The sequence below is a fragment of the Oenanthe melanoleuca genome, chromosome 1 (genome assembly GCF_029582105.1).
Source record: "Oenanthe melanoleuca isolate GR-GAL-2019-014 chromosome 1, OMel1.0, whole genome shotgun sequence".
Lineage (NCBI taxonomy): Eukaryota > Metazoa > Chordata > Aves > Passeriformes > Muscicapidae > Oenanthe > Oenanthe melanoleuca.
Window position 1 is genome coordinate 74,120,787 of NC_079333.1, and position 23,142 is coordinate 74,143,928.

A 23,142-nucleotide genomic window follows, 5' to 3' on the forward strand; every position below is an offset into this window, starting at 1 on the left:
ACTGTCTTATAAATCTTGTTGCATTAGCTCAAAAAGAGAAAAAAGTCAGTATCTGTGTATAGAAAAGCTAATTTTTATTTTTGTCTCCTAAAGTTTTATCTTCATTGTCTTTGCAGGCATCAGAAGGTGTCACCTTCATTGGACCTGACACACATGCTATTCAAGCAATGGGAGACAAGATTGAAAGCAAATTGTTAGCCAAGAATGCAAAGGTCAACACAATCCCTGGCTTTGATGGAGTAGTCAAGGTGAGAAATCATTTAATTACCGTCTGCCCACTGTAGGAACAGTGTCGAAATCAAAGTACACCTATTGAAAGTCTGATGCAGAATCTAATTATAATTTCTTCTTCTTTTTCAGTAAAAGGTAATTAAAAATGGAGTACTGATTTTTACTAACAAGAGAGCTTTGGAGAAGAGGAGGAAAGTCCTTGATAATAAATGATGTGTTAGGAGTTCTTCAGTGGAGTCTCTAAAAATACTTTGCTTTAAATTTAACATGAAGGCAGGTAGATGTGTTAAATGTCAGGCCTAGATTTGACTTATTTGCACATCTTTACATTTCTCAGGTCGTCTTGTTGGCCAAGATCTTGGCAGCTCTGAGTTAAGTGAAGTTTGTTAACCTGTGTGAAGTTTCCATTTTATGGTCTGTTCTGGTGGTGCTTATTTCCATGTGTTGAAAAATTCAGGATGAGAATGGGATGGAGGGAATTTGGTGCCTCTTTATCAGAATCTACAGTTCATGCTTTTTGTGATTTTTAGAAGGAATGTCTTTCAACAATGTCTTCTTTGATTTTTGTAAAAACAAATTTGTTGTTTCTTTGTAGTTTGTATGGTTAAATAAAGCATATCTTAGTTTTTGTTTATTTTCTGCAATAGTGATTGTATTGGGCTCTTAAAAGCTTTCCTGTGTGTCTTAATATATTGTCTATATTAATGTAGTTAAGATTTTCTTTTAAAACCTTCATTGTATAAAACTAAAACTTGGTGCATTATAAAATGTTGACCTCCTGGGTTGAAATTTTTTATGCTTTACATGTCGAAGATATTTTTCAAATGAAGCTTGAGTAAAACTTTGTTGCATGAAAAAGAGTGTAGTGGCTAAAAGCTGGATTTAAAACTGTTAAAGAGACAAAATACCCCCCAAAACCTGACTACAAATGAAAAGTAAATAGAATACAAAGGGGCTAAGCCTCCACAAAATTACCTGGTCCAGTGAGGCTGCTGGAGGACTTGACTAGTGAGAGAGAATGATAAAATCACAAAATAGCTGAAGTCAGAATGCCCAAGAGAATTTTTCAGTACTTGTGATGGAAATGTGTGATATTTGTAATGTCTGGTAGCAGGACAGTGCAGCAACAGCTAAAAGTGCAAAGACTTTCTCTTTTGGAGGACTCCATATGAATTTTGGACTGGCATTAATGGCCATGCTGAAGTCTGGGAGTGGCAAATTGGCAAATTTCAGGTTTTTGTTGCATGTTTTAGCAGTCCCTTGTGTATGTGGTCCCTTAGCACTCATAAGATTTAACAGCAGCCAAGCTGTGCATAACATTGTCTCTTCTGATATCCTGTCTGTTCTTCTAGGAATCCTGAAAATAACTTCCAGAAGAGCATCTAGCTAGGAGATAACTTTGAATTAATCATTTTAACACCACAAAACATTCTCCAATGAAGAATTAAATACACAAAATGCTGGTTTTTCTCATTGCATTGAGTGAAAACTTGTGAGGGTCTGTTCTGCTAATAAAACAACCCAAACCTGACAAAGTAGGTTAATGCTAATGAACAGACAGACCTATAACCAGTGCAGCTGAGCTGCTTTCTTGTATGCATTTGTTTCATAGACCTTCAACTGCACTGTTTTTGACAATTACCTGAAGTTCCTGACACAAAAAGGAAACTAAAGTGATGTGTTTGACAATGGGCTATATCCAACAATACCCTTAAAACCAAATGAACTGCAATGTAGGACTAAGTTGACAATTCCAGTCCTCTGTTATTGAAAGGAGCTATGTGGTAGTTGCTTAATCCCAAAGTGTCCATGTCATACCAGTTTCACATATCTCAGCCCAGCATGAGTTCTGATTATCTGAAGAGTATTGATGAAAAAGAGTACATATATAAAAAAAACCCCAAGCCCAAAACTGCAGTGTGCCCACCAAATAAAAGAAATGAAAGTCCACAGATGTTGCCAGCATTATAGGCTCCATCAAAAAGTGGAGTTGCAAGTTTTAGGCTAACCGATGCTTTGATTACCAATTATAGGAAATAAAGCTGCTGATAATTGATGGTGTCATGCTTGCTGTGGATCTAAGTGTGTGCCTGTGTTTGTTCTGATTTCCTTCCTGTGACAAACGAATATAATAATTAGGTCATACAGGATGCCTGATCTTTGGTTAGAGCTTGATATACTATTTTGCAAGTTCAGACTAAGATGGGAAGGGCAAATCTGCATGATACCAGCTCTAATCAGGACAGGAACACACAAGGAACTGGAGACTGTTTAGAATTTCTGCCATTCTGTGGGAGACCTATTTTAGTCACAGTTATGAAGCTTTCAAAATCTTTGAGGGCTCTTTTTCTTGAGAAATAAAAATTTAAAAATTTTAGGAAGGAATTAAGTGTCTGCTTGCTGCTAAAGGTGATTAGAGGTGGCTTCAACTTTAAAGTGGACTTTAATAATGCTGGAGGAAAACTGCATTCATGCCTCTGACAATATTAGAAATTGAGACAGATCTGTTGCATGTACTCTTTGTGGATGAATAGTTAAAGCAAACACGGAGTAACAACTTCTAGTACTTCAGTATTCAACTGTACTGAAAATCTTTGTTACTTTGTCTTTGCCTTGTTAAATAGTGTTGCAGATACTTAAGTTCTTCATGGATAAAGGATATTTTTCCTCTCATGTTGCTTAGCTCATAGGAGACACTATAGTTGCTAAGGTTTTGTAATAACATCTTGGAGAAGTTGCATGCAGAAAAATTCCCAGTGAGTAGAAATTAAATTAGAAATTTATAAGAGTGAAGCCCTTCAACAGTGTACTTAAAGCTGGGAGGATTGAAGAGGAGGATGCTTGACATAAAGACACAACTAATTGTTCTTGTACTGGCAAATGCTCTAGCAAGTAGGAAACTGAGTGTGGAAGGATGTAGAATGGAGAGGGCAGTTTGGCGAAGAGTAGTTTTATTCTCATCCCTGGTTCAGTTTCCCAGTTGGCTGGAGCAAGGGTTGTCTAGTTTGAGCATGTAAGGACCTGGAGTCTTGTGCTGTCAGCTAGAGAGCCAACAAAAGCATTCAAACGTAATTAATTTCAAAGTGTCTAGCTACAATTTGTTTTATAACTCCCGATTGGGAAAGGTAGTGGTAAGTGGTTTTAATCAAAAGAATTAGCATTAATCCGTGTGAGCAATGACTATACGGAAGTTTGGGCTGAGATGATGTATTGACTGTAAACAGCTAAAGGGGAGTAAGAGACGAGGTGGAGGCTGAATAATGAGCATAAGAACATGCTGTGGTGAAAAACTGGCAAAGGAATGGCAAGGGAAGAATGATTTTTGTATTGCTTCACCATATACAGCCAGTGTGGATTTATGGCTGGCAGGACACAGCTGGGTGTAGACACAGAAGAATAATGTCTGTGTCTACTTATTTTCACTGATGTCAGTAAACATGTTAGAGGTCTTCAGCAGGGCTCTGAATTTACTGTAGTTAAGTTTTAGGTACCTGTTTTAACTGAATTTTTGCCTTGGGTTATTGACATTAGGATTGAATGATCACTGTTTAGTTGGAGAGGTTCTTAGATTGGGTAGAGAACCTCCAGCTTGTAAGGCTAACACCCTTAGCCATGAAAACCATTATGCAGTTCTTCGTAAGACCATGTTTCACTGTTCTAGGAGTCAGTCAGCTTTTTCCTGGTATTCCCTAACATCAAGACAGTTTTGCTTTTCTGTCTCCACCTGCTGGTACCTGATTGAGAGGCGCGTACGTGAAAGTAGGAGGTTAGGAATTCTTATGCTAAAGGACTATTTTATGTCTCTTTAACTTAATGGAATCACCTATTTGTGAAAACACTATGACATAATAAAAATCCTAAGAGTTATAAAATTAACTTCTACCGTTACTTGAACACTTTTATTTGTACAATAAAAGGTGGTGCTAAAATTATATATTTCTTTACAGTCTCCAATATATTTTGAGAAAATGGTTGTGTAGCTAATGTGCTTTTGGAGGAAACAGCAGTAAATCATTTAAGACTTTTGCTTTAAAAAAAAATCTAAAGTGTTTTTAGTACCAGTGTGGTTTTGTATATTTTGCACATATGGGCATGTGTGTTGGGCAGTATCATAGCATTCGTTTTTTTGCTCCTCATGTGCAAATATTTTGTATCTGTTGTAAGTTTTATGTACCAAAAAGCTAGAATAATTGTCCTAACTTTTTTCTGATTACTCAAATTGCTTCTGTATTTATGTAATCAGCAAGTGAAAATCGCGGTATTTTAAACCTACATTCAACCTACCTTCTTATGGAAAAAGATCAAAAGACTTAGAGATTGTAATATTTCTTCAATATGTCAATATGCAATATGTTAATTTCTTTTTTATATTAGTTTTCCTCTTTAAACCACAGCATAATTTTGTTTTCTGGTTCAGAAATGCTCTTTGAAAGTAAAAATTTGGGTATGCATGGGGTGTTTTTTTTTCCTCATTTCGCGTTTTGGTTCTAATATGTTAAAACTGTAAAAGAAACAGATGTTGACACAGTGTAAATTAATAACTGTGCTGGGCAGATGACTAAAGTCTTTTCAAGCCCAGAACTAAGACAATTAGTGCTGCTGATACCAATCTGCTTGTTACTTAAAGTTGTTGTATGCATGTGTAAAAATACAGTGGCAGTGAAAAGTTCCCCTATAATAATTTGCAGCTTGGCTTCCTGTGGACTACAGTGTATCAGTTAGCCACTTGTTTGCAGGTAACTAAGTGAAAAAAGATTACCCTGTTTGCTTCCCCCCCTTAATTCTATTTTGCAAATATATGGGGGAATTTGCAAGAGAAAAGAAATGTAAAAGTTTCCTTCTCAACTGTAATCGTGGCTCTTCATCAGTCATTACTCTTCCTGCATTTTGTTCAAGAGGCTCTAATTGTCTGCATTTGGCAGGTTTAACACTTCCTGACAGAGAGGCTATTAAGGGGAAGTATTCTCGCATAACTGTCACAGGCAGGAACAAAGAACCTTCAAACTCAATGTGTGGAAACCACTAACATTCTTAAATGACCCTTTTCATGCATTTTATCCCTTTAAACTAAAATTTGGAGGGTGCAGGGTCATGGAAAGCAACAAGGTGTAATAAAACAGTAAACTCTTGAGTTTTTTTTTTTTTGTGGGGGGGGTGGCGTGAGAGGCAGTTTTTTTTTTGGTTTTTTTTTTTTTTTTTTTGCTAGATTTATCTCTTGAGTTAAAAACAATTGTTATTTGGAAAAATCTCATTAACAGATGTGACTGGAGTAAAAAGACTTAAAACTGATGTTGCTTTCAGGACTGCTTTGAACTTAACAAGCACCGATTTGTGGAGCAGACTAGCTAATGAAAGGAAATTAAATTTTCTGACAACTTCCCCTGCCAGCCCCCTTATTCTTCATGGGGCTGTTACTAGGTACTGAAGACTTTTAAAGAGGATTTTGTTTTATTATCGGACATAAATGAACCAGGTATGAACATTTCTTATGTATTTTTTTTTTAAGTTCTGACCTGGGTGCTTTTAAAATGGATTGCCTTGAAAGCTTTAAAAATATCAGGTTTCAGTTTAATGTTCATAAGTCAGCCCCCATAGTTTCAGACACACTTAGCAGCTGGTGGTTTCCAGACATTACTGCCTTCTATACAAATTTTTTAATGTATGTCATGGGATAGTATAAATATTAGCAAATTTAGATGGAATTTTCAAGCTTAACCTATATCACTGTAATTTAACCCTTTTTCTTTCTAATTTTGTATAATGGAATTATACTCTTACTAGTAGAAATAACAAGAATTAGCTACTGCAGGAGAAGTGATGTGATTATTGAAATGTAAGTAATTAAAGTGTTCTGGTTTTTGTTCTCTGAATTTCCCAGGTCTTTTTTCTGTACCGAGCTGCAGTACTATAAGACAGCTATATAAGCAATAGGTGGCATCAACAAAAGGATTTGTGAAGTTGGCTTATGCAAGTTTTAAATGAAAACAATTATGGGAATCTTCTCCTTTCAGATACTGTTTAAAATGATACAATTAAAGTTTATTTTGTCTTCAGAATGCAGAACTTTCAAAACTGAAGTGCTTGTGTTCTTTCTTGAGTAAACCCATTTGTCTCTGAAGAAGTTCTACAAGTTTTTTTTCCTGAACTTGAATTACTCCCAAACAATAGAGAATCAACTCCCCCTACTGACAGCAACCAGGAAAACACAAGGAATACCTGTGAGGACAGAAACAAGCTTGTAGTGGACAAACTTTAACGATCTGATTTATGGTCCATTATTGATTGTAAACGTCTAAATTCTAGCATTAAATTCCGACAACTGCAGAAAATCATTTTGCGATCCTGGTTGTGTTTCCTGTCAGCTGATTCCTTGTTGCTTTGAGTTTCTCAGTGCACTAATGATGAGGTAGAATTTACATTCCACTTATGGTATTAATTTTACGTTCCTCTGGCTGAAAAGGGTCACAAGGTTGTAAAATCAAACATTAAATGAATCGGAGGAGACAGTAGTGCAATATATGACTGCCCTCAGGACATAGTGCAATGGCTGATGGGATTAACGTTGGGTCTCATTTCCTGCTTTTACAGGATGCAGATGAAGCTGTCAGAATTGCAAGGGAAATTGGTAAGTTCTTAAATTAGCTATGGTGGGATTTGTGTGCCTCTCAGCAGACATGGTTGACTAAATTGAATGTGTAATAAGTAATCCCTATAGAACAAATAATGTTTTAATAGTTTTTAAGTTCCCTGTTGCCCATAGGGCTGGAGGAATCTAGGCATTAACGCCCTGTCTCTTAAATAATCACATTTGAGCTTTTCAAACTGGACTTTACAGAACAAGTGCAGCCATGATTTGTGGAATGAATGTAATATGCAGTAATGAGTACCTCACTAAAGGAGTTATCTAAAAGTACATCTGCATTTGGACATGATAGTCAGAAGTTAGGCATGGTACACTTCTCTTTGCATTGCTGTGTGGACTGCAGCTAGCTTGAATATGATCCAGAGCAGCAGTCTTCTGGGTGTACTGGAATAAAGTCACTATTCAGCTTCTGCATATCTTACAGGATGGTGAAAAGAGCAACCAGCAAATGAGTCTGAGACTCATTTTGATGAAGGTTAAGTGTAATATGTGTTTAATGAGTTTTGACTTTTATTTACAAAAGCTTGATATTAGTGAAAATACTAAACCATATGCTTGAAATTGCATGTTTTTAAGTGCTTTCTAGAAGAAGAAGAATCGAATGCAGTAAGATTTTTCACGGGATTTTTCTTTAATTTTTCCTTTGAGACTGCAACTATGAGAAGCTATTTAGGTTTATCACAGGTAGATAAACAACTTTTCACCTGTGTCAAGAGCTATTACTGTGCCTTTATGTGCCAGGTAGAAAGTGGGAGTTGCACTGCTACAGATAACTTCTAAGCTTCCAGTTTAAGTTGGGGCTTTTACCCTGCACTGGTTAACTACCCTGAAACCTACCCTGAAGCCTCCTAGGCTTGTCTGACTTTTAGGCTGACGCAATTGAAGTCAGCATTTCTTTGAGTCAGGCTTTGTGTCCTGCTTGTGAAATCCAGTGATAACTAATCACTGTCATGGGAGCATTGCCAAAAGAAAGAGGTTATTAACCAAACTGGAACATTCAGAAGAGAATGGTAAATAAAATTTGGTTTAGTCCTGCATAAAGACATAGTTACGTGACTTTATTTCAATACACTTTCTCTTCAATAATCTTTCTTGCTCTTGTGTTTTAAAGATTACCTGCAAGTATTTTTTAAAACAGTTTTCATGAATGTAAGTCAGAAGGCATGCAGTGATTTTCTAGACACCCTTTAAAATGCGTTTTTTTAAAATTTTCTTCTGAGATCTTTTGGTGTTCTGTTGACTGGTTCCTGTCTTTGATATCAGTAGCACTTTGGAGGTCATTATATCAAGGCAGTCTTAAATCTGTGATAATAAAGTCAATTACAGACAGCTGGGTGGTGCTTTATTTAGATGGATAATTCTTAAGCCGTTTTGATACAAGAAGGGTTTGCACTATGATGCCATGTAGTGAAAGAAAAATATCCCTTCTAGCTTTTTCCCCACCTACGTTTCAACAAGGTGGTCAGTTTGGTTAAGCTTCTGTCTAATTTTAACCACTGACCAGAATAAAATATAGTGATTTAAGTTTCAAAGGATCTAAGATTGAGTGAAATTATGGTCTCTTGTGTATATATGTAATGTATTTTTCCTTGTGTATAAAGCACTTGATATGCTGTGAAATACTTTCAGATTGTTCCTAATTTCACTAATCCAGAGTTTCAGTCTTCAAGGAAACCTTAAGTAATTCTTAAAAAAAATAACCATGGGTCAGTGCTTAAAACAGTAAAACTGTGTGTGATGCTCTCTTGCTGCCTGTGGTTTTTTTTTCTGCTTCTCCCTGCTGTGTTTTGGCCAAAGATCCAGTAGTAGTGGAGTATGGCATCTCCTGGTTGAGAACTCTATGGATACACATTTTCTAGGTGTGGAAGTGAAACCTTCTCTTTGCCCCAGTTTGATATGTTTTCCTGTGTTGTATAGAGAGAATGTGACAGGGAAACTGGGCTAAATCAGAAATTGGAAGAAGTTCAGGCACAAATTGCTGTATTGGCTCCTTTCTACTGTCTCTCTTCTCTATTTGTTGGTGTGGGCTGTTGTGCTCTTCTGATCCTTTCTGAAGTGCTTAATTACATTGGCCTTTTCCCATGCTGCTTTTAGGTCGATTTGTAGAATTGTGCATTAAGAACTGTTAGCTTCTTAATTTTGAACCATTGATGAAACTCCAGTAAGTTTGACTCCTCTATTTGAAAAGATTGAGCAGCTATGAAGTACAGTCAGTTAAAATTAAATGAAAGTCTGTACAAAACTGAAGAGATGAACAAGTTTTTTGTCATGTTTCATTTGACATGGGTTTGGTTAGTGCTAGCATTTAATAATGGATATTGAAAAGAATCTTGTATCACCACATGCAATATTGCTCAAAGTGATATTGCACAATTTCTTCTGTGCTCTACTACCTGCAACTTTATAAAAATGGGTAAATGACATCTAAAAACCATGGTGGCAAAGGGTAGGAGCTAACAGCTGTGGGACATCAGAAGTTTGTTTACTCCTTTTATTGTTCAGATTCTCAGAACAGTAACTGTCCTGGAAACAAAGCAGTCCTAACTTATGAGTACCTATTTAGCAGACAAAGTAGGTGCAGTGATCTTCAAGTCTGACTGCTTTTTGCTCTCTTGCCTCCTAAGATCTTTAGACCCATCCTTAAGAAGCATCACAAGAATGGAAAACTGTAAAACAAGAGTAGGTTTTAATTTCACATAAATTGGCATCTGATTTGAGGGAAGGATTGAAAATCCAACACCTATTCAGAAATGTGTCTGCTTTGTGAGTCTTTTCATTGCTGTTGTTGTGGGTACTTACAAATGGTGTTAAAAATCATTTACATGCCTCTCCCTTCCCACAACTAATCCAACCAATCCATGTGAACATACTTTAGCAATTTTGATTGCTGCTGAATAGTCCAGGAGTGGAGAGTGGCGAATAATGCATTCTGATCCCAGTATCCTATGGCCAATATGTATAGAAATCTTAAATTTTACAAGGCCTTCCTTTCAGTCTTTGGTATTGGCTAAAGAGCTGCTCTAAAGCTTTGTTCAGTGCCCCCAAGAGCAAGGAGTGTGTAACCTCATATTTGAGCAAAAGCTCCAGTACCCTTATTTTCAGGGGACCGGCTAATTTACATGTTAACATGTAGAGGTCTGTTGCATTTTTTTATTCTCAACCAGAAAAGCTGTATATATTTTTCCAAAGCAAGCCTTACTTTGTTTTTAAAACTTATTTTATTTTTACTTATATTGTGGTTCTTGAGAGTCTTTAACTGCCTTACCTACAAGTATGGCTAACATATAATCACTGTATATGAAGAAAAGTGGTGCTACACGTGGTGAATGATAGTAGTAACCCATGTATAATCTCTGATAATTTATCTATGTGAGTTGTGAGATATGAATTACATTTTGAAGCATACTAAGATTTACCAAGGCTCATTTTTGACATGCCTGTTTTGTTTTGGAAACTAAGGAGCAGTAAATTAGGACTAGATTCTGCTTACAGAATTAAAATCAGCAAACCATTCAAGAGACTGATATTGTTAGACTGAAACTGGTAGCATAATTAATGATGGTTTTTTCAGCTACATGTAACACTGAATAAAATAGATTAAGCGCTGAAACTTGCCTCAGTGCATTTGCCATAATAAGGCTTAAAACAATGCTTGTTTCAAAATTTCACTCTTGCAGCTTTTTGGGTTGGACAGAGTCTCCAGATGGTGATAGTAGTGCCAGAGATTCACTAGTGTAATCCAGTAAAGTCTCATTTCGTGCATAGGAGTTATACAATACGTGCTCTTAGCTTTATTTTAAGATATCCAGTGACTTGTGTAGGAGCCTGGCAACTGCCAGGGATCTGAGGATGCAGCTACAGCATCAATAAAATGTTCTTGTGTAGGTATTGCATATATTGTGTTTCATGAAAATTGGTTGGACTATACAGTTGCTGCATGTAATCTAGAGTTATTTTGCCTTTACCCTTTAATCTCTGGGATTGCAGAGGCCTGGATCAAGCTGGTTGTTACGCTGTGGTTTATCCTGTACCCTTCTATGGGTAGTATCAGCTATTTAGTAAGAAAATCTAAGAGAGATTCTAGAAAGGTTATTTCCATGGCTCTGTTTGGTGTTAACCTTATATGTTGTAACAAGAGATACTTTAGACTCCAAGGCATGGAGATTTATAGCCTTTTGGTAATCCATGCCTATAGGAGCTTTGTTTGTGCTCTACATATGCTTAACTATTACCTCTCTACAGCTTTCAGCCACGTGAATGCTTTACAGCCTGGGGTTTCACAGTCTAATAATGTGTTAAGTTGGAAACTATTTTATTGATTTTTTTTTTTTTTTTTTCCCTGTATCTTTGTTAATTTAATGTTCTCTTGTACTGTTACTGCTTTCCTGCCTTCCAGTCAGCATTACTGTTTCTTATGCTTGTCTCATGCCTTTTTTTCAGTATCCATTTCAGACTTTTTAAGAAAACAAAGGTTTTCCAGATCTTGCTGGTTTTAATTATCTTCTCTTGAACCTCCTTTCAGTTAGATCACTATGAGGAGGAGGTGGGAATATTGTATTGCTGCCACTTGACAGAACAAGAGTAGATCTGCATTCCAGAAATAAACTGGAATATCAGTAAACGTATGTAAATATCAGTAACACGTATGACAGTAGACTGGACCACTTCTAGGAATGATATTCAAATAATGTTTCTTTCTGTCCCCAGATCAAAGCCTTTTATAGAATATATCTTCAGTTGTCAAGGGCTGATAGATTCTTCTTGGTAGACCATGTCAGCTGATCTCGTATTTGCCTAATGTTGTGATTTTCATTAAACATATTGGAGACCAAAGCCACAAAGAATTTTTTGCTATCTCAGGAAATATCAAAAGCATTTTAATCAGATTCTTGAATTTTAGTTTTCTGCATGTTCGTGTAGAGAAAGGTGAAGTTCTCTGGTATGACAGAATTGTTTCAGGAAGTTGCTTTGAATGAAATGATTTGTATTAAAAGATAAACAATCATTACTAAATCTGCTTTTAAGCTGTGTACTATTTCCTTACTCAATCTTTAGACTTAATTTATGAAGATCTACTCATTTTTGCTATTAATTAAAAAAAAATATATTTAAGCAGCAACAAAGGGGAAAAAAATGTTCCTAAAGAAATGTGAGCTTAGAAAGGTCAAATGCCTTATTCATAAATCACTTCATTATTTGGGAATAATTAATTCAGTGTTTTTTTGGTATAAATGAATTGGAGAAGACAGCCTTTCTTTCCTGTAGAAATTACTCTGCTGACAGCTAAGTTTTGAAAAGAAAAATTTCTCCTCTGTTCTCCCTGCAAACAAAGTGTTTAAATAAACGAAGTTATTGTGTACTGGCTTTATTGGACATGTGGTCAGTTGTCATGTTCCTCTGACCAACTGAACAAAGTTTGAACTTCTGTCTAATTGTTCCCCGCTGTTAGGCTACCCTGTCATGATCAAGGCCTCAGCAGGTGGTGGTGGGAAAGGCATGAGAATCGCTTGGGATGATGAAGAGACCAGGTGAGATGCTGTCCAAAAGCTTGCCTTGATGAATGCTGCAGTTACTGAAGTCCCATTAAACCATTGTGAGCTGACAGTTGAGCAGATATGAAGTGTTAGAGAAATTGGATATTATTTGGTTTTCTCCCTTTAGCATAATGAGAAATATACTTTGGAAATTTGCATGAGCTTATTTCTAATTAATTATTGCATAAACCTTACAAACATCATCCATTAATTGAAGTAAAAAACCAACATTTATAACTGTTGTTAGTCCAGTGTTAGACTGTAAATAACATTTTGCTGTATGCCTTTCAGAATGCTGATTTATTAATTCTCTGTGTTAGGTAGAATATTTATTGGCCCTGATTCACAGACATGAATGCATGCCATTAGTTCTGTTAAAGTTGATGAGACTGATAACTCATATGTGGAAACAACATACGGTGTTACCAGAATGTGCTCTAGTATATTGCATACTTCTGTGTTTAAAGCATTTGTGTCATCAAACTATTGTACTTTTGTCTGTTTTGCAACAACATGTGTTTCAACACATAGATGTTTTCATGTCTCTTACTGGTTGTCTGAATCCTGAACATTTCATGATGCTTTGTTGCTGACTCGGAATTTTACAATCCATTCTCTGCTGATCTTCTGCCAGCAAGGAGCCTGATTTCAACTCCGTGTGCCACTGATCCTACAGAAAAATGTATTTTCTGACTTTTTTTTTCCAAAGACTTGTAATGAAAAGTCTATTTGATCCAAAATAACCTGAAAGTTTCTTTCTGCATGGAGGAGGGAGCAGCACATGTGTTGGAGTCAACTCAAAGTACAGCTGAAATTTTCATTAGTTTAATTTAGTCATCTGCAGGGCTTCTCTGTCATTTTTCTGTCTCATATGAAATTTGTTTGTCAAAACCTAAAAATTGGATGGAAGAAGAATGTCTAGCAGTTGAATTTTAGATTTAAAGAAAACATGGTGGGTTTATTTGTGCCTTGCTCTGTCTAGTCCATTTGTATTCAAATCTAAATAGGGAAATAATGTTTTGTGCATTAGAATAAAGATCTAGAATAACCTGCTTTCTTAAAAGGATACTTTGTCACTACTGCTTTAGAATCCAAAATTACTGCCTTGATCTTTTTCAGACAGCAGTTCCATCTGTTGGACTTGAATGGAAGGCATTAATTTCTTCTTTAGTTCAGAAAGGAGAGAAGAAGCTTCATTAAATAACTGTTTTAAAGTAAAAGTGGATCTAAAATCATGATTGCTGACTTATTTTGGAGAAAGACTGTGGTTATGGCTTAGAAAGTCACCTGGTAGAGCTGATTGGTACCAGTAGAAGCTAGCTAGAGATACTCTTCTACATATATTTGCATATCACTAAATTAATTTAGTGATACTACTTTGACTCAGTCCTGTTTAATGATAATTTGAGCTACTTGTTTATGAAAAGCCTTTGAATGATAGAATATCTGGAAGTGGATGGGATCCATAAGGATCATCGAGTCCAATTCAATTCTGAAGTGTCATTCAGCTCCTCATTGCTTGGAGTGGAGTCCTTATAATAATCATCTTAGCTACTTATGCAAGCCTTGTCTTTCTAGTGTAATGTTGAATCTAAAAGATATTTAGAGGAAGAGCACCCAGTCACAGAACAACACTATTTAGTGAACCTAAATCAAGGAGAAATTATTTTAACATTTGTGAATAGGCAAAATTAAGTTGACAAAACACTTGTTGCTGGAAGATTAAAGTGAGTTTTAAGAGAACTGGAAGACAACCAGATTTACTTTGCAAGTGAAGTAGAGCATTTGGGTTTCTCTTTGTGTGTCTTTAAGAATAACTATGAGGTTGTAAAGGATTTGTTGTATATGTCCATTAGTTGTGTTATGGATCTAAAATTGTTCCTTTTTATGTGTCTAGAGAACGCCTGACTTGAGTCTTTTGAAGGTGATTCAATTATTACTGACAAAACAATTATCTGATAGTTTTAATACTGCATAAAACTACTGTATTGTTTGGCTGCATTCAATCCATGTAATACTAAAAGTAAAAGAAATTATCACCTATGGGCAAGTTCTGGAAAAACCAATATCTGAATGGCCATTTGCATATTAGGGTTCATAAATGGAAGGTGAGTGTGAAGAATGGTGATATTTTGATCTATAAACTTCTTTTGGCTTTGTCTCATGGGATTAATTGAAAATACTACTTGAAGACAAAAGTCTTTATATAGAATTACTCCTGATTTTGAAGGGCTCCACAAGGATCAGAGTCCAACCCCTAGCCTTTTATAGGGTCATCCCCAAGTTGCACCATATATCTGAGAGTATTGTTCAAAGATTTCTTGGACTCTGTCAGGCTTAGTGCTGTGACCACTTCCCTGGAGACTCTGTTCTGGTGCCCAGCCACCCTTGGGTGAAGAATTTTCTCCTTGTTTGAAACATACTTTTGGATTTTCAGGCTAGTTGAAAGCCTTTCTTGTTTCAGCTGTCTATGTGGGCAAAAAGGAGGCTTAAATGAATGTGTGGTGTGATGTGGAAATAGCCACTGGAAATTGAAAAGACGGATCTGAGGAACTTGATTGCTACTGTTATAGAATTACTGACTGTGATAACTTACTGCTACTTCATCTTTCATGTCCTTTAAATATGCCAAATGATGACAATTGTTTTAGATCCTCTGTAATTATTATATTATTCCAGCTATAGCTAAGATTTCTGTTAATTTTAAGCTGGTATTTCTAGAAGAAATACTGGTGCAATTTTGTCAATGTTACAATTTGTTTTTTGAAATAGCATGCCCTTCACTGTGGAAGACTGCAGTGTTGACACCATCTCTGGGTAGGGCTGCTGTTGTGTTTTTTAAGATCTGAGTCCCTTCCAGTTCTCAGTTCAATATCTTTTTTTTCCAAATTTTGGTCAAGTTCTAGAGTGAAATTTTGTGTACAGTTCAAGCCACTGACCCACATCTGAAATTAAAATAGCCCTATGTTCACTCTAATGCAATCCTTAGCTAGTTTTCTTGGTTTGGAGAAGTCTAATTTAGCATGTCTTCACATAATAACTTGAAATTATATTGAAAATGAAGGGCAGATTTCTGAAAAGCAGTTTACCTTAAGTTGAGGTTGGTAGATTTTTTTACACCCTGAGAAAGTTCTGCTGTGGTCTGTATCTAAAAGTATTTTTAATTTAGTCATTGATCATCCCAACTCTGGTCTTGTGTGTGAGGAGCCTCTGTGCTTGCATCCCAGTGAATGTAATCTGAAAGTGCTTTCCAGGTATAGGCAACGTGAAGTTCTTGATGCAGTACAGCAGAACATGACTAGGGCGTGTGTCTGACTGTCTACACCTCCTCTGCATCATTCTCTCTTTGTGGGGAAACTGGAGGCTTCTTCCTTCCAGTGTGCTCATAACAATTGTACATCTAACTAAAACTTTAGGCTTCATGGCTCCAGATGGTGGCCTGGCAGCTCTGAAAAGGAATTAAATTCAGGACTCTGTTTTCCAAAGAGCAGATGGACATTTTCTGGCAGGGATTGTGACAGTTGCATTTAAAGGCACTTACTGGCTTGTAGGTTCAGTATGGGAGGCCATCATACAGGGTCTATTGGCCTATGTTTTAAACTATGTGTATTTGCAGATAGAAATTAGTTTATTTAGCTAGTAGCTTCAGCTGCAGACATGATAACCTCCAAGTAGGAATTTTGTACTAAATTATTTTTTTAAGAGTTACCTTTGAAAAATTTGGAGCTTTGTGTTAGTAATTCCCTCCTATTGTCTCACCTTCTGTAACTTTTCCTAGATATTCAAGTCTTGCATGCTTAGCGAGTATCTGTTTTGAAAGTTTTTACCAAGGCAGCTTCCAGCAACAGATATTTAGAGAGATGAAAGATTTTGTCTTTTAACCTTTAATAACAGGAAAATGTAAATTGTCCTGCTTCTGAAATTCTTTCTTGGTGCTTATGCTCTTGGTTTTATGAACAGAAATCAAACATCTCTTCTAAGATTCCTTATAATTTCTCCTCTGTGGTCTTGTGCTTGGAATGAGCAATGGGACTGGAAGAAATTAATGTGGAATAATAAGTAGAAAATAATTCTGAATCGTCCACCTCCTAAAGCAAAGAATGTATGAAGTGTGTAGTATAAGTGGACAATGCATTAAATCTCAACAGCATTATCTTTACAAGCCTGTGCATTGAGTTTATTATCTTCCCAAAGCATTGCATTTGACCTTTCACATTACTGTGCAAAAAATGGGAGTGTGTGGGTTTGACATCTTTGGCCTGTCCTGCACAGGTATGTCCTGTTAAGGTAAGGGGAAGGAGTATATTGGATGAGTTAAGAACAGTGTTTCCCAAAACCCTATTTTTAAAAAACCCACACATTCACATGCCTTCTACATGTGTAAACATACATAAAATTCTGTGACTTGATAATTTTACTTGATTTTAAAAAAACATTTGGAGTTAAGCTGAAACAATATATATTGGTTCTGTCTGTGAAGTCAACAACATTTGAGTATCTATTGGCTACTTATCAGGGTTTAGAGGGCTTCTGCTATACTAATGGCTACTTTTTAACTAGATGACCCTTCTAATGCTGGCCTTGACAAGGAAAAAACTCTTCTTTTACTATTTCCTCATTCTGAAAACTGAAATTTTACATAATGAGTAGAGTCCTTTGTTAGTGTCTGACTGCCTTGAAAGAAAATTGTTTTAATTAAAGCAGCACGACTGATCTCAGAGCTGGAGGCAGAAAGTTGGCATGGCTGTTTCACTTCAGACAACCACAGGAAGGCTTGTGGCAACATCAGTAATGCTTTTGTACAACTTAAACTTCAGTGTGAGTAAATGTACTGTAGGGAGAGAGTGGAACCACAGAGAAATCCTGTTTTTCCTCTTTATAACTGTGCATGTTTGAAGGGATCTGGAGTCAGCTTCTCATCCAGCTTCATTCTCTGAATAGCATCAGCTCTCAGTTTAAATTGATTGCTTAGAGCTTTGCCTGATTGCGTCTTGCATTGAGATTACACAGCCTCCCTAAAAAGCCTGCTCTGCTTCTTCATTCTTTCCAGTAATTTTTTTCCTCACATCCATTTGGAAGTAATTTTTATCACGGGACAACTGCAACTGCACAGTTTTGTAAGATAAAACAAGGTCAGAGTATCTGTGCTAGTAATTCCTATTATATATAATTCTAAAAGATCTACAGATGTATGGATGAGATTATTCAGCACCAGTCTTTTTTTAACAAGTATTGCAGTTTAGATTTCTAATTAGCACACTTCCTCCAGTGAAAGGAAAAGTCAGTGTGAATAATTGTGTATAAAACTATGTGACTCAAAAATGTTTACGAAACAAAACAGAGCCTTTCATATAGAAGTTAAAATAGCTGTGAATCAGTTTAAATAAGAAACAATATGTTTGTTACAGCATTTTGGGTTTTTTTTACAGATCAGTGCACAAATTCACTGATGTCCCTTTTTTCTCTTTACTAGATAATTAAATATATTGAAGTTAAGTATGAATTTAAGAAAGTTCTACATTAGGTATAGTCTCTCAAGATTACAACATTTATTACCTCACAATATTCAAGAAATGTGAAGATATACTTTTAAATATACACATTTCTCTACTGTAAGTTTACCTATCTTGTGAATCTGTGGTCTGGGTTAACTACATCCAAGAGGTGAAAAGTATGAAAATTTCAACTCAGTTGTGCTGTAGTTCTTATTCTGGGCACAGATGTCAGGGGTGCTGTTTCAGTAGTCAGTCACACAGAAATTTGACCAAGCTTTCCATGTGTATCAACATGAATGGCACTAATATGCCACTTACAGAGCCTGTAGAAAATTTTAGTGAAGTTTTTGGGTCCCTGAGTTATGCTCTGTCTCACCCTGAGAAAGCTCTTCATGAAGTTGTTTTATCAGAGTTTATGACCCAAGGAATATTCTTTCTGCTATTTAGAGAAAAAAAAGTTAATAAATAATCTTGCAAACTTTTTGTTTTGTTTTGTTTAACTACGTATATAAGAGAAGAAACAGAGGGAAGTATACAGAGTGCTCTGAATAAAACTCACTTTAAGGCAGGGAAAAACTTCTAGTACAGCTGGTGTGTTCTGTGAGGTCAGGTATTTCATCTTTAGGTTGTGTTCAGGGGTGGAATTTGCAATGTCTGTAATATTGCATTTGCAGTTCTTTAATGCACAATTAACCAACCTCTGCTGTTCTTGAGTATTAAGAGGGCTGTGTGCTGTAAATAATGGTGGGTGTCACTTTTACTTCTGTATAATCACTGGGTCTTAAAATTCTATTACTTTATTAGTTTTGCAGAAGAAAATGCCAACAAAGAAAATGAATGCGTAATTGTTGTTAATGTTCAGGCTTTTTAAACATACTGAAATTTTTTGTCCTTTGAGAATGTTTTGGTTTCGTTTGTGGTTGGTTGGAATTTTTTTTTTCTTTGTAAGAAAAGCATGAAAAAAGGGATACTCATTACAGAATCAACTGCAAATGGTATAACTTGTTTTTTGGATATGTGTGTTCATTAGTGAAGATTAACTGTTTACTGAAATCAGTAAGTGTTCTTTCTTGTATGCATCAGGACTTCTTAAATACAGATTATATTTTGTGTTTTCATTATTTTAGGGAAGGTTTTAGGTTTTCATCTCAAGAAGCTGCTTCAAGTTTTGGTGATGATCGCTTACTGATTGAAAAGTTCATTGATAACCCTCGTCACATAGAAATCCAGGTTTGTACTATAATTATTATCGCTACTATTAATTATTGTGTATTTATTTAATGAGGTTTGAGCTCATAAATAAATCAAAGTTCAAAATGTTTCAAACACTTCACTAAAAAAGGCCTGGAGTCTTGTGTTTTCCGGTGTCTTGGGTCATTGCTCAAACTACATGGCTATCATGTACAATACAGCCTTCCTGTTTTTATTCTCTAGCCTTTCTTTAGCAGGAAGACTGTGAACTGTGCTCAGTTTGTTGGGGGAGAAAAAAAATGTTATAGGCATCTGTCCTGAAGGCTGGAGGTTTGAACTCTGGATCCTGTTGGAGTGCTTGAGTGCGGCAGAGGATGTAGGAGTTCAAGATCTGCCATGCTTAACAATTTGTTGCAAGGTCTAGGTTTTGTCAGTATTTGGAATTCTATTCTGAAGTATCTAATTCTGCTTGGGAACTCAGGAGGATTTTTGTCCCATTTTGGGCAGTTTGTGGTTCAGAATCAGCTGTATTCTCTTTAACTTCTGCATTATTTCCATTTCTGTCATTTGTTGGATTTAGAGTTAAGTCAGGTCTGCTGATGCAGAGCAAAAGTTGCTTCTTTTAGGCACTTGTACACAAAATTATAATTTCAAAACTTGTGATGTTTGATCCTATATAGGTAACTGAATTGTGTGTGTCAATAGCCTTGAGGTATTTCCTGACAAGAAATCTGTACAGAAATTTCATTTTTTGCACAGAAATTTCATTTCCTTTTGTGCAAAACCTAAATTCTTTCTGCATTGTGGCACATAGTTGTGTTTTTGTTGTTGTTGTTGTTGTTTTAGTGAGAGCCTGAAGTAGCTCAATAACTGAGTGAAACAGCAACAGTAAACTTGATAATGTGGAATGATTTCTAAGAGAGAAATATTTAACATTTTTCACTCTGACAGAAGTTTATCCACAGTCTGATGCTTCCTATGGGGCTAACTTGCATATCATAGAATTTTAGAATGGTTTGTATTGGAAGGGACCTTGAAAGGCCCTCTAGTCCCAACCTTCTGCAATGAGCAGGGACAACTTCAGCTAGAGCCCAGAGCCCTGTCCAGCCTGATCTTGACTGTTTCCGGGGATGGGGCATCTGCCACCTTTCTGGATAACCTGTTCTGTTGTTTCACCACTCTCAGAATGAAAGATTTCTCCCTTATATCTAGTCTATATCTATTACTTTGTAGTTTAAAGCCATACCCCTTTTCCTGCCACTAGAGGCCCTGCTAAAAAGTTTATCTCAGTCTTTCTTATCAGCCCTCCTCTAAGTACTGAAAAGCTGCAGTTGAGTCTCCCCAGGGCCTTCTTTTTTCCAGGCTGAGCTACCCCAAATCTCTCAGCCTTTCCTCACAGGAGAGGTGTTCAGTCCCTGTGATCATTTTTGTGGCTCTACTCTGGACCTGTTCCAACAGGTCCATGTCTTTCCTGTACTGAGGACTCCAGAGCTGGATGTTGTACTCCTGGTATGGTCTCAGCAGAGAGGAGTAGAAGGGGAGAAGGGAAGAAGGAAGAGTGAAATGAAGAAATGATCTGTAAACAGTGAAACAACAAAATGAAGAAACAGTGTAAAAATGAAATTGAAACCCCACTTTTATTCTCTGTTGAAAAGTCATGGAAAGGTATTTAGTGAACTCAGTTTCAGCATTGATCTTAGGGTTCAGAAGAGGTCAGATTGCTAGAACGTCTTTCTGTGTTCTCTTGCTATGGCTAATAATTTTTGTCTACTTATGTATTTTTCTCTTTTTGTCTGTGCAGATCAGTGCACCTTAAAGATCTCTTTCTTCCAGTCCTTGCAGTTTTGGGAAATTCAGCAGGTTCACACTGATTTTTTCAATTACAAAAGTTAGCTGAGATTGGTTCCTCCATACTTCCACAAGTTCAGGGCAGATTTTACATTGTCTTGATTCCTTTGGGTTTAAAAAAGTGTTGCCCCAAGTATTAAGTAGTACTGTATTTAGGAGCTGTTGAACAATTTCAACAGAATGGCTTTGCTATTAATAATTTATAGTTTTATTTATAATGGGTATACAGTGAACGTTGTTTTCCTTATACAAGCACTTTGATGGTACCTTTTAACAATATCATAGTGTATCATTTTAACTTCATGTTCTAATCAGCTTTAGGACGTTGACCTTGGTTCATTTTCAAACTGCTGAATATACAAACAATTTGAGACCAGATGCCAAATATTTATTAATTTAGCAGCGACTTTTAAATGGAACTTTTTTTAGCTTTCTTATATTTCTCCAAAGCATTGGTACTTAAAATTGTTAAATAAGAAGTTTCCTGTGTCTAGCTATAAAACAATCACTTCGTAAAACATGAGAAAAGAGTAAAACAATTAACAGGAAAATAGAGTCCAAATACACTTCATGCTTGTACTGATTTGAAGTCTTGTTCTCCTGAAGTATCTGATAAAAAGTTTAAAGTAAGAGTACATGGAATGTCTACTGCTTGGCCAGACAACAGTCCTGCAACTGGAAACAGAATTTAGCTGAATCATGTAGGAGGGATTCCACTACATAGTATTTAATTATTTTGGCATGTGAATGTACATAGCATTTACTAATGTCCTAATCATCTAATCCTGCAAAATGGGGCATTTTCTGTTATGAATATTTAGATAATAAAAACAAAAGCTGTAGCTGGGATGTGCATTTTTGAGAGATATGTACTGGAATCTCATGTCATCTCAGAGATGATGATTTCAGAATGCTGCAACTGTCTTTTGAAATACAATTATTTTATGCTTAGTTTCTTTTCTGGAAACAGTGGACACAAAAAAAAGCCTAATGCTGGATTGTAATTACTTTCTCATAGATGTTCATGCATGTCTCTTTTTTCCATTAGCTAATAATGGAAAAACATTTCTTTTAAGATCCAGGTTGCTGAAATTTAGTAGGATATGAGAAATGTCCTCAAGTGAAAAAAATAATTACTGTTTGGATTGAAAAAATGTATTATCCTCTTCTGAAAAATACAGAGATAAAGAGGAGATAAGCACAATGACCAATTTTTATTGTAATGTTCCGATATTTTTTTGTTTGTTTTGATGAGAGAGAATTCTGTGGAAAGTTGTAGGCTTTCTAACAGTGAAGCAGAAGTGCTCACAAGAAATCATTCTATTTACAGGACATTGATTTTTCCATCAAGTACCATTCTGTACTCTAAAGGTACTGCTTTAATACTAAAATAACCCACACAAAAAATGAGTCCAAAAATCTTTGGACCTCCCAAATGATTTCTAGTAGGGCCCCATGAGTTTATGGAGTTTCAGCTGGATTGGATGGGTGAACACTTAGGTAGGAAATACTTGTTTTGCTTTGTTTTCCTTCTTTTTCTTTTCTCTTCTTTTCTTTATGTTGAGTGCCTTGCTAGAGAATCTAGCATTTGGCTGGAGCATCCTGGTACTACTGCTCCTCCCCCTGGAGAGGGAGGAGGGTTTAGGAAATCCTAAAGTCATTGATCTTCTAGACCCTTTTTTTCTCTAGAAAGCTCCATAAATTTGTGGGAGCACAACATAATTTTTTAGGAAGGAAAACACCTGATCTTACAGGGCACAGAGCACCCTGGATCTGATGCTGCACAGTGCACATGAGTTGTCTTCATAAATTCACTGCCTTGTTTTCAGTCACATCTACCCAGATTTTTCACACCTTAGCAACCACTGGTGTCATAGATGCAGGAATTCATCTTGCCTAGTGCCACATTTGCTCTGTGGTGCTAAAGGGAATAATAAATAATACAGATTTGTTGTCACAAATATGAGTAGATATGGTTGAGTTCACACAGTTTGAGGAAGATTGTCTCCTTGTTTTATCTTTTCTGTTTTCTGTGTAGAACTGAGCTATTAAAGAATGAAGCATGAATATTGGCATGGGTTCCCGCAGATCAGAGCAGGAAGATAGATGGAAAAAAAATGGGTTAGAAGAAAAATTTTATAAGGAAGAAAGGGAGCAGGTGTGGTCTGTGTTAAAAGAAATTGTTCTAAGAATAAGTGTA

At 36.2% G+C, this 23,142-nt stretch overlaps 1 protein-coding gene across 1 annotated transcript in view; it reads left to right on the top strand.

Annotated features, from left to right (window-relative positions):
* The window catches only part of PCCA (propionyl-CoA carboxylase subunit alpha), a 267,652-nt gene that overhangs the window by 73,750 nt on the left and 170,760 nt on the right, over window positions 1-23,142 (top strand). Inside the window, exons 7-10 of the mRNA XM_056498008.1 lie at window positions 117-248; window positions 6,820-6,856; window positions 12,324-12,402; window positions 19,031-19,133. Coding sequence (XP_056353983.1) covers window positions 117-248; window positions 6,820-6,856; window positions 12,324-12,402; window positions 19,031-19,133 — 351 coding nt within the window. The remainder of the gene's footprint in view (window positions 1-116; window positions 249-6,819; window positions 6,857-12,323; window positions 12,403-19,030; window positions 19,134-23,142) is intronic.